The 13257-nt window shown below is 35.5% G+C and overlaps 1 protein-coding gene across 4 annotated transcripts in view; it reads left to right on the top strand.

Annotated features, from left to right (window-relative positions):
* LOC123311413 (diacylglycerol kinase eta) overlaps positions 1-11342 on the top strand; it is a 183524-nt gene extending 172182 nt beyond the window's left edge. For all 4 annotated transcript variants that reach the window (XM_044895335.1, XM_044895333.1, XM_044895334.1 and 1 more), the window contains 6 exons: positions 109-615; positions 3065-3487; positions 5008-5380; positions 5464-5651; positions 6687-7474; positions 7881-11342. In XM_044895335.1, the coding sequence (XP_044751270.1) occupies positions 109-615; positions 3065-3487; positions 5008-5380; positions 5464-5651; positions 6687-7474; positions 7881-8174 (2573 nt within the window). In that variant the 3' untranslated portion in view covers positions 8175-11342. The remainder of the gene's footprint in view (positions 1-108; positions 616-3064; positions 3488-5007; positions 5381-5463; positions 5652-6686; positions 7475-7880) is intronic.
* The last annotated feature ends 1915 nt before the right edge of the window (positions 11343-13257 follow it).

The raw sequence follows: 13257 nt of genomic DNA, 5'->3' as shown, positions 1-13257 counted from the left end.
CACCATTATGTATTTTAACTAAACCATGTATTTTCGGTGGTAAAGAAGTATAGTAATATTTTTGGCTTCTCTATCATCTACATCTATAACATCTCAAATTAATTCCAGATCCTCTCCTCGGCGAATCAATCATGGACGACATCAGTTCAATGCTTGGCGAAGTTATGTATGGCTATGACCAGGAAAGCATGGAGAACACGGCAACAGATGACACCTCCCTTTTCGCTTCAGAAAAAAGACGAAGCCTTAAGCGCGATTCGTTGGAGCGTCACAGGAAGTCGTCAAAACCGAAAATCGAAGAGGAGGAGCCAGTTCAGTTCGGATTCGAGAACAGAGCCTTCATGACTTATCCAGAACCGAAGAAATACTGCAGCCTTGCAAGGTTCAACGAGGGGAACGACATAGATAGAAGATCCTTCAAGAGACCGAAGACTGGTAGGAGAAAGAGCGAGAGCGCTAAGGATTATAAACAGGAAGTGTTATGTGAAGAGACTGAGGCGGAGAATGCGACCGGGTCTTATGGTACTTTGAATAAAATGGAGAAGGAATTGTCTAATTTGTCGAACAAAACGTTATTAGCTATGGAAGCTGAGAAGCGCCACCTGGAGAACGAAGGTACGTGATGTGATGCATCGAAATACGTAATGCACGTATATGTGATGAAGGAAGGAATAAATCGATAACTAGTGAACATTTTTCACAAAGCTTTCAATTCGGATTTGACTTTCCAATATGACACCGCAAACATGGATATGGATAATACCCACAAAACGATGAAAACTCATAGAAACCAGTTGGCATAAAAGTATAAAAAATATCATCAACGAAAATATAATTACAATATACAGATTACAGGTTGACTCGAACAAATATTCTAACAACAAAAGAAACACTTTTTTCCTGTACCATTTTTTCCGATTCGGCCCTGAATAAGGATATATCCATTTTAAGTTTTCATAATGAGCTGTGCCACCTCTGGAAAAACAAAATTACTTTCAGAATAACTAGCCGAATCTGCACTTCAGATCTGTGGATCTTTCAAACAGAGTTGAGTAGGTAAAATAAAAGTATCCTTCATATTTTATCGTATTATTCGCCGTTTTCGAGTAATTTGATGATCAAAAATAAAAAATTAACTGAGATATTCGAAAAATTAGGTACTTGGCTGAATACAACTCCTATTTAAAAGATCCACAGATGTGTAGTGTCACAGATTTAGCTAGTTATTCTGAATCTGAAGGTAATTTTATTTGTCTAGGGGTGGCACAGTTCATTATGAAAACTTAAAATGGCTATATCTTTCTATCAGAGCCGAATCGGAAAAACTGGTGAAGGAAAAAAGTGTTTCTTTTGGCCTCAAGAATATACTGATATTAAAATATCTCTATATAAATTTTCATCGAGAAAATTGATGATCCGAAAAATGCCCAATCATGAACTATTCACTCTGCACTGCTCTAATTTCAAGACGTGCCTTTTATGGAGCCAGGTAAATTCTTGACGCTTTTAGAATTTACTGGTCCTAAGAATCCACTCTGTCCTTTTAATGAAAAAGGGAAGGGACGCATAAGGTCGCTGTACTTCCAAGAAAAAATTAACGGGTAAACAGTACTCGAAGGACCAATGTGCATGCATATACAGACTGAGATGACATAAACGGTGGACTGATATTCCATGTATAAGGTTTCAGTTGTCCAGAAAGTAAAAATCAAAATATAATGCTCTGTACATGTTTGGTTGAGTTCAAAACAACATTTCAATCTTTAATGTATTGAGATGACAGTAACTGCCAAATTTGAAAACAATTGGTTGGACGGATCGATAAATCCCCCTGTTCAGCTTAAAACTATCTAATGCTAAGAGTTGAATGATCATTCCGGGATCAAGCTTCATGAAACTAAACATATAGACAAAACTATGAACGATATAGACACAGACAATGTGACAATGTGAACAATAAAAGAGGCCAACCTTAAAAGTAGCCTAACTAATCTGTTATTGACGGAAAATTTTGTAATTTTCAATACCTCGGCTGCTCAGATTTAGAAGTAGTGACATAGAGTATTAAATTTAATACTCAACATTGAGTATTACACTTAATACTCAATGGTAGTGATGATATTTTCCTGGGGGATGTGCCCCAAACAATTTACATTAGTTATTGGCTACCAGATGTCCATTCCATGTTCATGGGCGAGAATACTAAACCATATTGAACATTCTAGCTAAAATTTAAAACAACCCACTTTGTGAAAAATGTTTACTAGTTCTCCCTCTATCAGATTTTCAAACTGACCAGACGAAGAATGTTTCCTTTTGGAAGCCACAAAGAATGTTGAAATATTCAACAAAATTTAATAATTTAGGGGTTATAGTTTTTTGAGTAAACAAAATCAATTCAAATATATGATGATAGCTGATACAAAATCAACAGATGTTATGATCTAAATCAAACTAACAAAACCACCATCACGGTAGTTTCAGGTTTGCTAGTTGCATTGAGTGATGAATCATTCAAAGTGTCAACGAGAAAGAGTAGATGCTAAAATCATGGTTTCAGTGTCAGAGAACACGACTCCCACCTCGACGAAAAAGGAATGAATTGATGGCCCTTTATTATTCTCAATATTGAAAGATCCAATTAAAACTTCCTTATTTTAGTAGGCGGAAATATTTCAATCGATAAATAATCATTACCACGAATAAATTATGGAAAATGATGTCAAACAAAAAACACATTTGCGCCTATTTGTTCACTCGAAATTTTTTCGATTACTACCCCTCATCTTTCGGTGCCTCTGCTGTTACGCAGGAGATGGAGTCTGTGAGGCCTTGCGGCCTAGTATGTAAGTAGCTATGGCATTTACATGCGTCATACCTAAACTTAAAAACAGAAAGGCTAATCGCCTTGCGCCTAGGGTCTCTAATAGTAGTGAACCAAGTTCACTACTATTCTTCCATCGGAATCTCTGTGATTTCTGGTCAAATTGAAAATAGCAAATAATTAAAATGCCTGAACCTGGCCTGATTGTGTAGAATAGTATAGAGAATCCCCTCTCCACAGGCAAATTCCCACAAATAAACGTTATAGTAGAGCCTCCATCTCCAATCCTGACCGATGCCATCCGGAATGAAAGGCTAGAGAAATTGAGGGTCGAAATTGAAGTAACCGAATGCGAAGAAGAGAACGAATTGAAGAGCTTACAGGCAAGATTGGAGAAGTTATCCGCCAGTGATCTCACAAGTAACGCTAGCTCAAACTCCAATCTTCTAGCCATCGATAACGAAACCTTCATGATGAGATCACCGGCTGCTACCAGAAGAATTTCTTGTTGCAGTATACTCAACCCTACAGATGCAGCAATATTAGCCGCCGCTGCGGCCACAACAAAGTTTTTAGATGAGAAAAAAGAAACGAAGAAGGAAGAAAAACAGAACCGAAGAATGCCTATTATTAATCCGTTGGTACAACTGCCTTCTTGGCCAAGTGAGTAATTGATTGCAATTGATTGTTTCGCAAATAAATTTTAATGAGTTTCATATTATGAAGAAAAAAATCACCCCTACTATACGAGCAGTGGCTGCTCATCAGGGTCAGTCCAGCAGCGACCCCAAGAAATAGGTATTGAACAATGTGCACTTCCACTTCAATTGACTCATTTAGAATGGAACGATTCATTACTTATTCGCCTGTTCTTGATAATATGATCCTAAAAAAATCTAAATTCGCTTCTGGATCAATGCTACAAAAACGTGTAAAACTCAATCAGATGTGATAATATCTAGTAATAATAATATAAGCAGCTTATCGCTAATACGCGGTACCGACATGTATGTGAAGTTGGCCCAGCACTTTTCAATTTTCGAAAACAAAATTTGTGCTGCATTGTGCTAGGTTTGTGTTGCTTTGTGCCATGGACATTTTTTTTTAATTCCTATACGGTTCTCAAGATACTCCACAGAATGTATGGAAGGGACCAGCTCAACACTTTTAGGAAAAATGAGTTTTTATGGCTGAAATAGATTGTGCTATGCTGAGTTGTGCCGTTCGAATTTTTTCGAAATTCCCTCGTATTTCCCGGATAATCGAAAATAAAGAAAAAAGTTAGACCAGCACTTTTGTTTTTGTTCATTAAAATGAGTGGAAAAATTCGTGCTGACTTGTGCCGTAAATATTATCTCTAAATATCGTCGAATTTTCCGGGAAAATAGTGATCCATTAATTTTTCTGTAAATTGGGTGTACCTATGTACAAATGGAACAATGGCTCCTTTTGAAAGTCAATTCAAATGTTCGACACACATCTCGATACTCTGAATGATCCATGATGGAAATGGATCATTCCATTAGTTGGTCCTTACAGAAGTTTTATGAATTTTTTCCAAGTCCCAAGTACCACACAGAAAACGAAAAAAAATTTTTTGTCGATGGTGTTCTCAAGATTATTCGCAAACCGCTGAATTAAAATTCCAAAATTAGACTATACAGAGTGTTTCATAAACATTGCGGACAAATTCAGAATATTTAATCTGTGATTTATTTGGAGTCTGAAAGGTCCTGCGGTAGGTTCCAAATAAATAACACAATAAGAGACATTCCTGATATTTTTGAGATATTTCGGCAATCCATGAGAAGACTGGACTCTTGTATCCCAGCTTGGTGCGGCCACTTTCAACAATTCGTGTGTAATTTGAAAAACTCTTCCGTATAATAAGATTTTTTTTACTGAAAAGACAAGAAAGGCAAACAGAATATTTTTGTTTCAAATCGAATAAGAATTGTAGAAATGAATTCAAATTATAAATATTGTAAATAAAGGCACTTTATTTCCTACCATATTTTATGAAAGTCAATGCCAGAACGCACGCCGCTGTAGTTGCTAAAGACCTTAAGGGGGTGTCCATTTTTACCAAATCTCGTTCAAATATCTCGAGCCGTTTCGAAATATCAAGGAAAATATATTCAATTATAAAATGGCAATGTGTCAACTTATTTTTCCTTCCTCAGACGTCAGCTCTGGTAGTGGGTTCATCAGTAAATGCCTGTTAGCCAATGCAGATACCCTGTGTGCAGCAGTCAGCCCACTCATAGATCCCGATGACTCCTTCAAAGATGGCTACTATGAGAAAGCCGTCATGAATAATTACTTCGGCATTGGAATCGATGCGAAAATATCCCTAGACTTCCATCACAAAAGAGAGGAACATCCAGAAAAGTGTAGATCTAGAGCTAAGAATTACATGTGGTATGGTGTACTAGGCAGTAAACAATTCCTACAAAAGACATATAAAAATTTAGATCAGAGAATTCAAATCGAATGTGACGGACAACGGATACCTCTTCCCAGTCTTCAAGGAATTGTTATATTGAATATTCCAAGGTAAGCTCTATTCTTGCAACACGAATAGAAAATTGTGCTCATGATTTCGAGAAATACATAGGTGCGAATTTTCCTGGTTACAGTTTTATGGGCGGAATAAACTTCTGGGGTGGTACTAAAGAAGATGAATTATTTTTGGCGCCTTCTTTCGACGACAAGATACTTGAAGTTGTAGCAGTTTTCGGCTCAGTTCAAATGGCTGCCTCTAGACTGATCAATTTACAACGACACAGGATTGCTCAATGCCACAGCGTTCAGATAAACATATTGGGTAAGTTATTTTATTATAGCAAAAAGCAAAATGTTTTCTTATGGGATCTGAATGAATTTGAGGGCGATGTAGGATGAATTATATATTTTTGAAACGAAAAAAAAGGTGTTTTCCAGAACTATTGGTATCATACGAGAAAACCCAACTCTATGTTATAACTCAGCAAAAAACGCAGAGAATCAGAGTACGCCAGAGATACTTTGCTGTCAAAAAGTATCTCTATAATGTTTTTATTTCACCATCGTAAAACAAACCGGAACGGAGAGAATGACCGATGTTGAAATCGCCCATAAATCGAAAACAGGAGAGATGGAGGAATGAGGTTCCTGGCATTAACAGTTTCCCAGATTCCTCTATCTGTTGATGTTAAAAAGTTGTAGTTTAGGTATCACCAATTTCGCCCACTCTGTAATTGATACACACTTCGTTAGATGCCAGTAGACACTACGAAGTATCATAATTCCGCAGCGCCACCTAGTAGGCAACGGGATCTAACTCAATTCTCCTACTTAACTCATGGTGCATGTGTCCGTTTGCTCCGAACTTGAAGCAGTCGAGAGTGAATTCTGAAAACTGTACCACTTACCTTAATTCTTCTGCATTCTATTCGTTTGCTTTGGAAGCTACATCAAACTGTGTGGCCATTTGCCCATGGAGTTTTTCTGTCGAACTGAGGAGGCTTCATGGAAAGCAGTATTGATTCCTTTCTTCAGCATAAAAATTATTTCCTTCATTTTGTCCATTTCTTTGTCGAATTTTTAACTTAATCTTCCTCTGTCCCAATTCTTCATCACACCACACAGTTCTTTTCTTTGGCCTTCTGATGTGTTTTTCAGTAGCTTCTCTTATAGGCTTTGCACTTTGTTCCCCTTTTTCTTCCAGTGACTCCGAATCACCTTCAGAAAGTTCGAATAAAAATGTTTTGGGTTGCTCACCTATGTCGGAAAACATGATGAGCTATCTGAACTGTCGAAATATAAAGATACATGTGTGGTACGTAGTGATTAATAATAAAAATAAAATATTTTTTCTTAGGTGACGAAGGAGTTCCGATTCAAGTAGATGGAGAGGCTTGGGTCCAGCCCCCCGGTGTTCTGCGCATCATCCATAAAAATAGAATGCAAATGCTTTGCAGAAACAGAAGTCTGGAAAACTCTTTGAAATCATGGGAAGAGAAACAAAGACAAAGTATTGCTGGTCAGGGAAAGACTCCAAGATCTTCGATATCACATGACAAATCTAGGAGTAGCTTGACAAGACAGAGTATGCCAAGTCAAGACAAATCTTTCCTTGGAGTCAACATCGAGAAGATCAGGCAACATTCCTTCAGTGGTGCGGTACCCACTCACCAGGAGAAGAGACATACTGTTACATTCTTGGATAAACCAATATCACCGCCGGAGCCCGATGTTTCATTCTCCGAAGAAGAGCATCAACTCCTAATCGCCTTCATCGAATGCGCTACTACTTTAACTAAATGGATTAAAATACTAGCTATCAGTCATTCCTTAGAAGCCGACTTGTACACACTAGCAAACAATGTAGACCAGTGTCTAGAGAATATTCATCCCAATGGAAAACTTCTTGAAGGGCCGACATTGAGATTGAAATTCACGGAACTGGTCAACGCTGTAAAGCAATTGTATGAGGATAGTTGCTGCCTTCTTCATGACAGGGGAGATAAACTGAAGTTGAGAGAAGATATGGAGAGTAAATTGAGCGTTAGTTTGGCTAACACCGAACTCGAATTACGTAAATGCATGATGATGGACCACAAACTTCAAGGAAGCTTGGTATATTTGCAACCACTTCAAGAAGACATTGTAAGTAAGACTGGATGAGGAATTAATGCATACTTTATTCTTCCCAAGAGATTTAGTTGTTCCACTCGCACTTTTAAATAATAGATCAATTCATTTACCCACCTGAAGATTTCAAGTAAATCTATTGGTTAAGTAACCACTATACCCTAGTGAAAATCATTAATAAATTCAGTTTATAGTTTCTAGTCCCTTGAAAATCTATATTTTTGGCCACTCATCCTTTCTCTCAAATGATATATCACAAATCGACCTATGATATACCTGTGTGTATTTGTAAAACAGCTTACCACATACCAGAAATGAAAATTAGCAGAATCTTTCTTATTTCGAATGGAACACACCCTGTATATATTATAGATCCATACTGCTCTAAACAGTCATTAATCATATGTTAAAAATTTCACAGTCTGAGCATAAGCGAAAAGGCCTTTTCTGGTTGAAGTTTAAAGGAAAAGGTCACTCCACGCATTCAAAGCCTGGAAGGGAAGTTGCAGATACCTGGGGGACTCAAGAAGTAGCTACCTGGCTCGAAACTCTTCAGCTTTCCGAGTACATTGATAGTTTCATCAAAAATGATATAAGAGGAAGGGAACTCTTAACTTTAGCCAGAAGGGATCTCAAAGAACTTGGGGTTACGAAGGTTGGTCATGTCAAACGTATTCTGCAGGCCATCAAAGATTTATCATCACAAGGGGCTTGAATCAACTCAACCTGAAAGTTCTATCACCTTCCACCTACCAGTATCTTCTACGGGTAATACATAAACTAATAATACTATTGATATTTTGAAGGATGTTGAAGAATGAGAATTTTTACTCACAGACTCTATTCTGGATAAAAAAATTTAAAGTTTCAGAAAATATTGAAACATTTTAGGCATTAATGATATGCTGGAAATATAATTTCGGATTATTAAATATTGACCTTAAAAAAAAACTTCTTGTGTTCAAATGGGGTTTTCATACAACAGTTTTGTTTTCAACTTTTTCTTTAATCATATTATGATCTAATAAATCATATCTTCCTGATTACCATTGCCATCAAAATCCTTTCCTTAACTAAAACTTTGTCTTCCAAATTTCATCAATTATTTCAAAATTTGATATTTTTGCGTTCAATTTCATTGAATTTATATGCACAAAATGTGAGAGCAATGACCAAATGCAATACATAAACCTCATAGCCCTTTGGCTTGGAGTTTTGGGAGTAATATCGGCAATTAGTTTATGTATTATATTAGTAAACGACCACTTAATAATAATAGTTTGTGTTAGATAACACAGAATCACTGTGATTTTCAAATTAAATAAAAGTATGGTTAGTTGTTTAATATAAATATATACAATGAAATATATCTGATATGATCTAATATACACTTTGTATTGTATTCCTCAATTTCATAATCTGAGCTTTATAGTTTCACTGTGTCTCAACCAAGAAGTCCAAAAGTTGCAGAGCTCTTACTGATTTTAATTTTGCACCCGGAACCTATTGGTTTTTGTTCAAATAATTTTAGGGATAGTTTATTGTATATTCGCAATATCACAAATATATTTATTAATAATGAAAATGGACTAGTAGGAAATCTAAATTTAGAAGTTCCATCCCATTTTCATTATTAATATAGTACTTGTCCTTCTCTCAGGACGCTAAACTTACATTTTTATTTATTAATTATATAATTATTCAAAAGTGCTTAGAGTTTGAACTCCATATTTTTCAAATGATTGTACATATTTCATGACGAAGTCTGCCCATATTCTCTTTATATTTCCTGAACATTCCTATTGTTGTATATAATTTATAAATAATTCCTTAATTCTTTTGTATAGTTATTTATCATTAGTAACGACTTTTATTCTGCTTCGCAATTTCTGGACATTTAAATGAATGAATTTCCAAAACAATCTACAAAACTAATATTCTAAAATTGAAAGCAATTGTCTTATTCCTAGCAATACTACAGATTTATATCAAAGCTTCTAGAAAATTCAATAATCCTTTATTCGAAAATGAACAATTTTCTGCAATTTTCCGAAGTGTTTAATGGACTTCATCCACTCTTCAAGCTTTTGGGAGTGAAATAGTTCAACAAATCAGAAGAAATAATAATATTTTCTTCTGCTCTAAAATAATTGTGGTAGTCATATTGTTGAACGCATATCCAACTATTTTATAGGAATTTATGATATGTAATCGTTTTACAATGATTACGGAAATTGTTGAATGTTACCATTGAGTATTGAACCACCGGCTGGTGGTTTGATACTCAGTGATGTAACTTTACATCTTGATATATTGACTCCAGTGCATTAAAAAGTAATGACGTGGTCCTATGAAATTGTTGAAAGTATGAATATTGTTTCAATTAGGTTTTAGTATGATGTCCTTAGTGTCCTGTACTGTTCCTAATTATATTTTTATTTGGAATAACTGAATTTGTTTTTTTCACCTTTCAAACATTATGCATATATATATATATATAGGTATACATATTTTGAATTCTGCAAAATACTTTTCCTTTGTCTAAAAACAGAAATGAACGATAAAAAACGAATAATGTACAATATTCCTTTCATGTAATAATAATGAAATATGAATCGAAAATTGAGCGTCAAACAATCATTGCAGTTTAGTCAACTAGTCAATGAGTACACCAACATAATCCAAATTTGATGTTTTGTGTTGTGACCATCGATTGCTAAGTAACGTTAACTTAAAATATGTATGGCCAATAAAGGATATAAATCCTAAATTCGTCAATTCACAAAAAAAAAGAATGAAACTTACGTGGAGATATTGAAAAAACTTTTTTTATATCCACAATTTTATAACAACTTTCAGAATCATGGGTCCCAAGAGAAGAGGATACGAAATTTCCAGCACTAAATTTTACTTATTGACTAATTGATACCGATTCTCCACATATACAGTTGTTACTCATCTTCAAATAACGATTTACAATATTTTTTTGGAACAAATAATTTCACCGATTCATTTTTTACAAAGACAGATTATTATAATCTAATTTACGTTTTCTATCTGAAGGATTTGAGCCTGTAATAAAGCATATATGTTCGTCTATACTTATAATTTTCTACATTGTTGAAATCGTTTTCTAAATGCTTGACAATATAGGTAAATATTCTTTAAAAACTTCAAGGTGTTATAAATGTTTCCTTTAGATTTATTTTAAACCTTTAAATATTTATTAGAAAATATTCCACTACTGTTGGCATTAGATTTGAAAAAATGAAACACTGCGCATAAGCATATTCGTGATATAAAACAAGGATACTAAAAATAATATAAATTCTCAAGCATTTAGAATAGGTATTACCTGAGATAATCATACGATATTGCCTTTCCATATAGAATAAGGTCACAAATACTTGTGAAGTGAAATGATTGAAAATCGAAGTTTCTTCTTAAATGAAAATATCACCTTATAGTGTTTAGTAAAAAATGATGCATGCAACTGCCATATTGTTGAATATAAGTGAATTAAAAATACATTAGTTCTGTCTTTTACTTGATCTGAATTCTTCAATGTCACTTCTGATATATTGGAAGAGCTTAATTGAAGTTGTTCAAGATTGGAGAGTCTACTCACTTACATATATCCATAGATTAATCTATGCATATATCAATCTTGCAAATCCACCTTTTTTTTCATGATATGACGAAATGGATCTTTCCCAATGCAGTTTGATTGATTAATGTACTTTTGACACCTTTTTCGCAACATACATTTTTATATATTCAATAAATGTAAAACGAAATTTACTTCATTATATTCATCGTTCAATTACTTGAATATGTTTGTCCTTTGTGATTTGAAGAAAAAAAGATTTCAAGTCTAAAAGTGAATCAATTTACACCACACCAATATCCTTACCTACATCCTACTATAAGACAATTGATGAAGATGAGATGTCAAGGAGTTGTCCGTAGACCTAAGGCATCGTTTTAAGTAAGTACGGGACTAGGTCACCTATTCCGGTGTTTCATAACCTTCATAACATTATTAACAACATAAAATGAAGGATAACGAGGGAACAGTTTGAAACAAATAGGATAAATTCAAAGGACGCAACAAAAAAATATTCGCCGTCGACGCGGGATTCTAGCTCCCATCGTTACGGTGAAAAAGAGCAAAGATGAACAACACGTAACATAACAAATCAGCTGAGTCAACAAACAGAAGCCAGCCAAGAGCGACAGCCACATTCACAAGTGATGTCTGCTCATTGCTAAGATAGAAGATTCCTTTTTTTCTGGTCCACCTGAGAAGTGCTCCGTATCATGCATACAAAGTATTATATTTGATAGCATAGAGGTCTTATGCTGGGCTGCGCCGCGCATGTGTGTTCAGCACATTATTCACTGCGCTGAATGTACCAACACATTTTTTGGATAGGCTATCGAAATTTTTCTACATTCAATATCCAAGTGTTGAGTAGTAGAGTTTGGTGCATTTACTCCAGTTCAAGTGGTTCCGCACTAACGCTAAAGACAGGTAAAGTCAGGTAAAGGTTCGGGATATATTTACTTTGCAGATTTGGGGCAGTTTTGTGCGTCGATGAGGCAGATGAGTTGTTAAAAAACAAATATCCAATACGATGTTTAGTTGGGTTATCATTTCAAATCTGTCAAAAATTATAGAGAAACTAAAATCTTTTAATTCTGTGAGTTCAACACTGTACTCACCTTCGCAGCTTTCAAGGTTACAAATTGCTTCACTAATATCTTTGACATTCTGCATTGGCAAGATTTCCAGATCTTACAGCCCTTCCTAATACAAAGTAGAGCGTTAACAGGTTCCACTAAGTTCTAATTTACTCATGTTTCAGCGACAGTATACAGGCGTCACGCGAAAATCGCCCAATTTGGTACAGATGAGTATAATGATATGCGAAATCTAATAGTGCAACCCTTAAGACACATTTTACCGGGTCACAATGTCAGCCACAAGTAGAATTCCATACGAATCTTGAAACAGTTCGATAACATTTGTAACGACGTTTCCTCCGTTGTCTCGACAGCCAACTATTATTTAAAGGGAAAAATAGCAAACCTACCCTTGTGGCTTCGAGTCAAAGACAAGATTTCTCGTTATCTAGGGTGTTAGCGATAACTAATGAAAGTCAAAATCCGAGTTTACAAAGTTTAATCGTTGTTTCGCAATATGGAATATAATACGCGCTATTACACAAATCTAAAAATCCATTTACAGGGAAATAAACTAAATCAGTGAAGTGAAAATCACAGTGCCATTGGTGGAATCGAAAGTCTACTTTACACACCTTAGAGGGTTTTTCTCGAAATGACATACAAATAGCACAGGTGATGAATTCATGGAGTGAACTTGAAGAGAAAGAAACGGCGATCCGATGTCAAACGCGCCACGGGAGTTACAGGTTCGTTTGCCAGGTTACCAAGGTTAAGACTTAACGGGCAATGATGTTAGGGTTAGGATTTGGGTAAGACGGCACAGAAATACAACGGTTCACCTCGGAGTGCTTTTTGCTCCCCTTGGGTTTTCACACCAGCAGAGAAGAGTAGGGGTAAAACTCGAATTGTGGCACAGGATGGGTGAGGGTGGAGGCTGAGGTTGCCAGATAATAATACGGAGTGCTGTCTTACTTCTAGACGGCTCGTCCTTAGGATCAGAATACTCTAATGGACTGATTCAAAATCGGAAGGAAATGGTACGATTCAAATCGCCACTTAACCGGCAATCACGATTAAATGAATTTTCTTATTCTATAAATAATTTGACA

This window comes from Coccinella septempunctata, chromosome 4, assembly GCF_907165205.1.
Source record: "Coccinella septempunctata chromosome 4, icCocSept1.1, whole genome shotgun sequence".
In the NCBI taxonomy this organism is placed as follows: Eukaryota; Metazoa; Arthropoda; class Insecta; order Coleoptera; family Coccinellidae; genus Coccinella; species Coccinella septempunctata.
The sequence above is the reverse complement of the archived record's forward strand: the minus strand, read 5'-3'. Positions and strand labels throughout refer to the sequence as shown.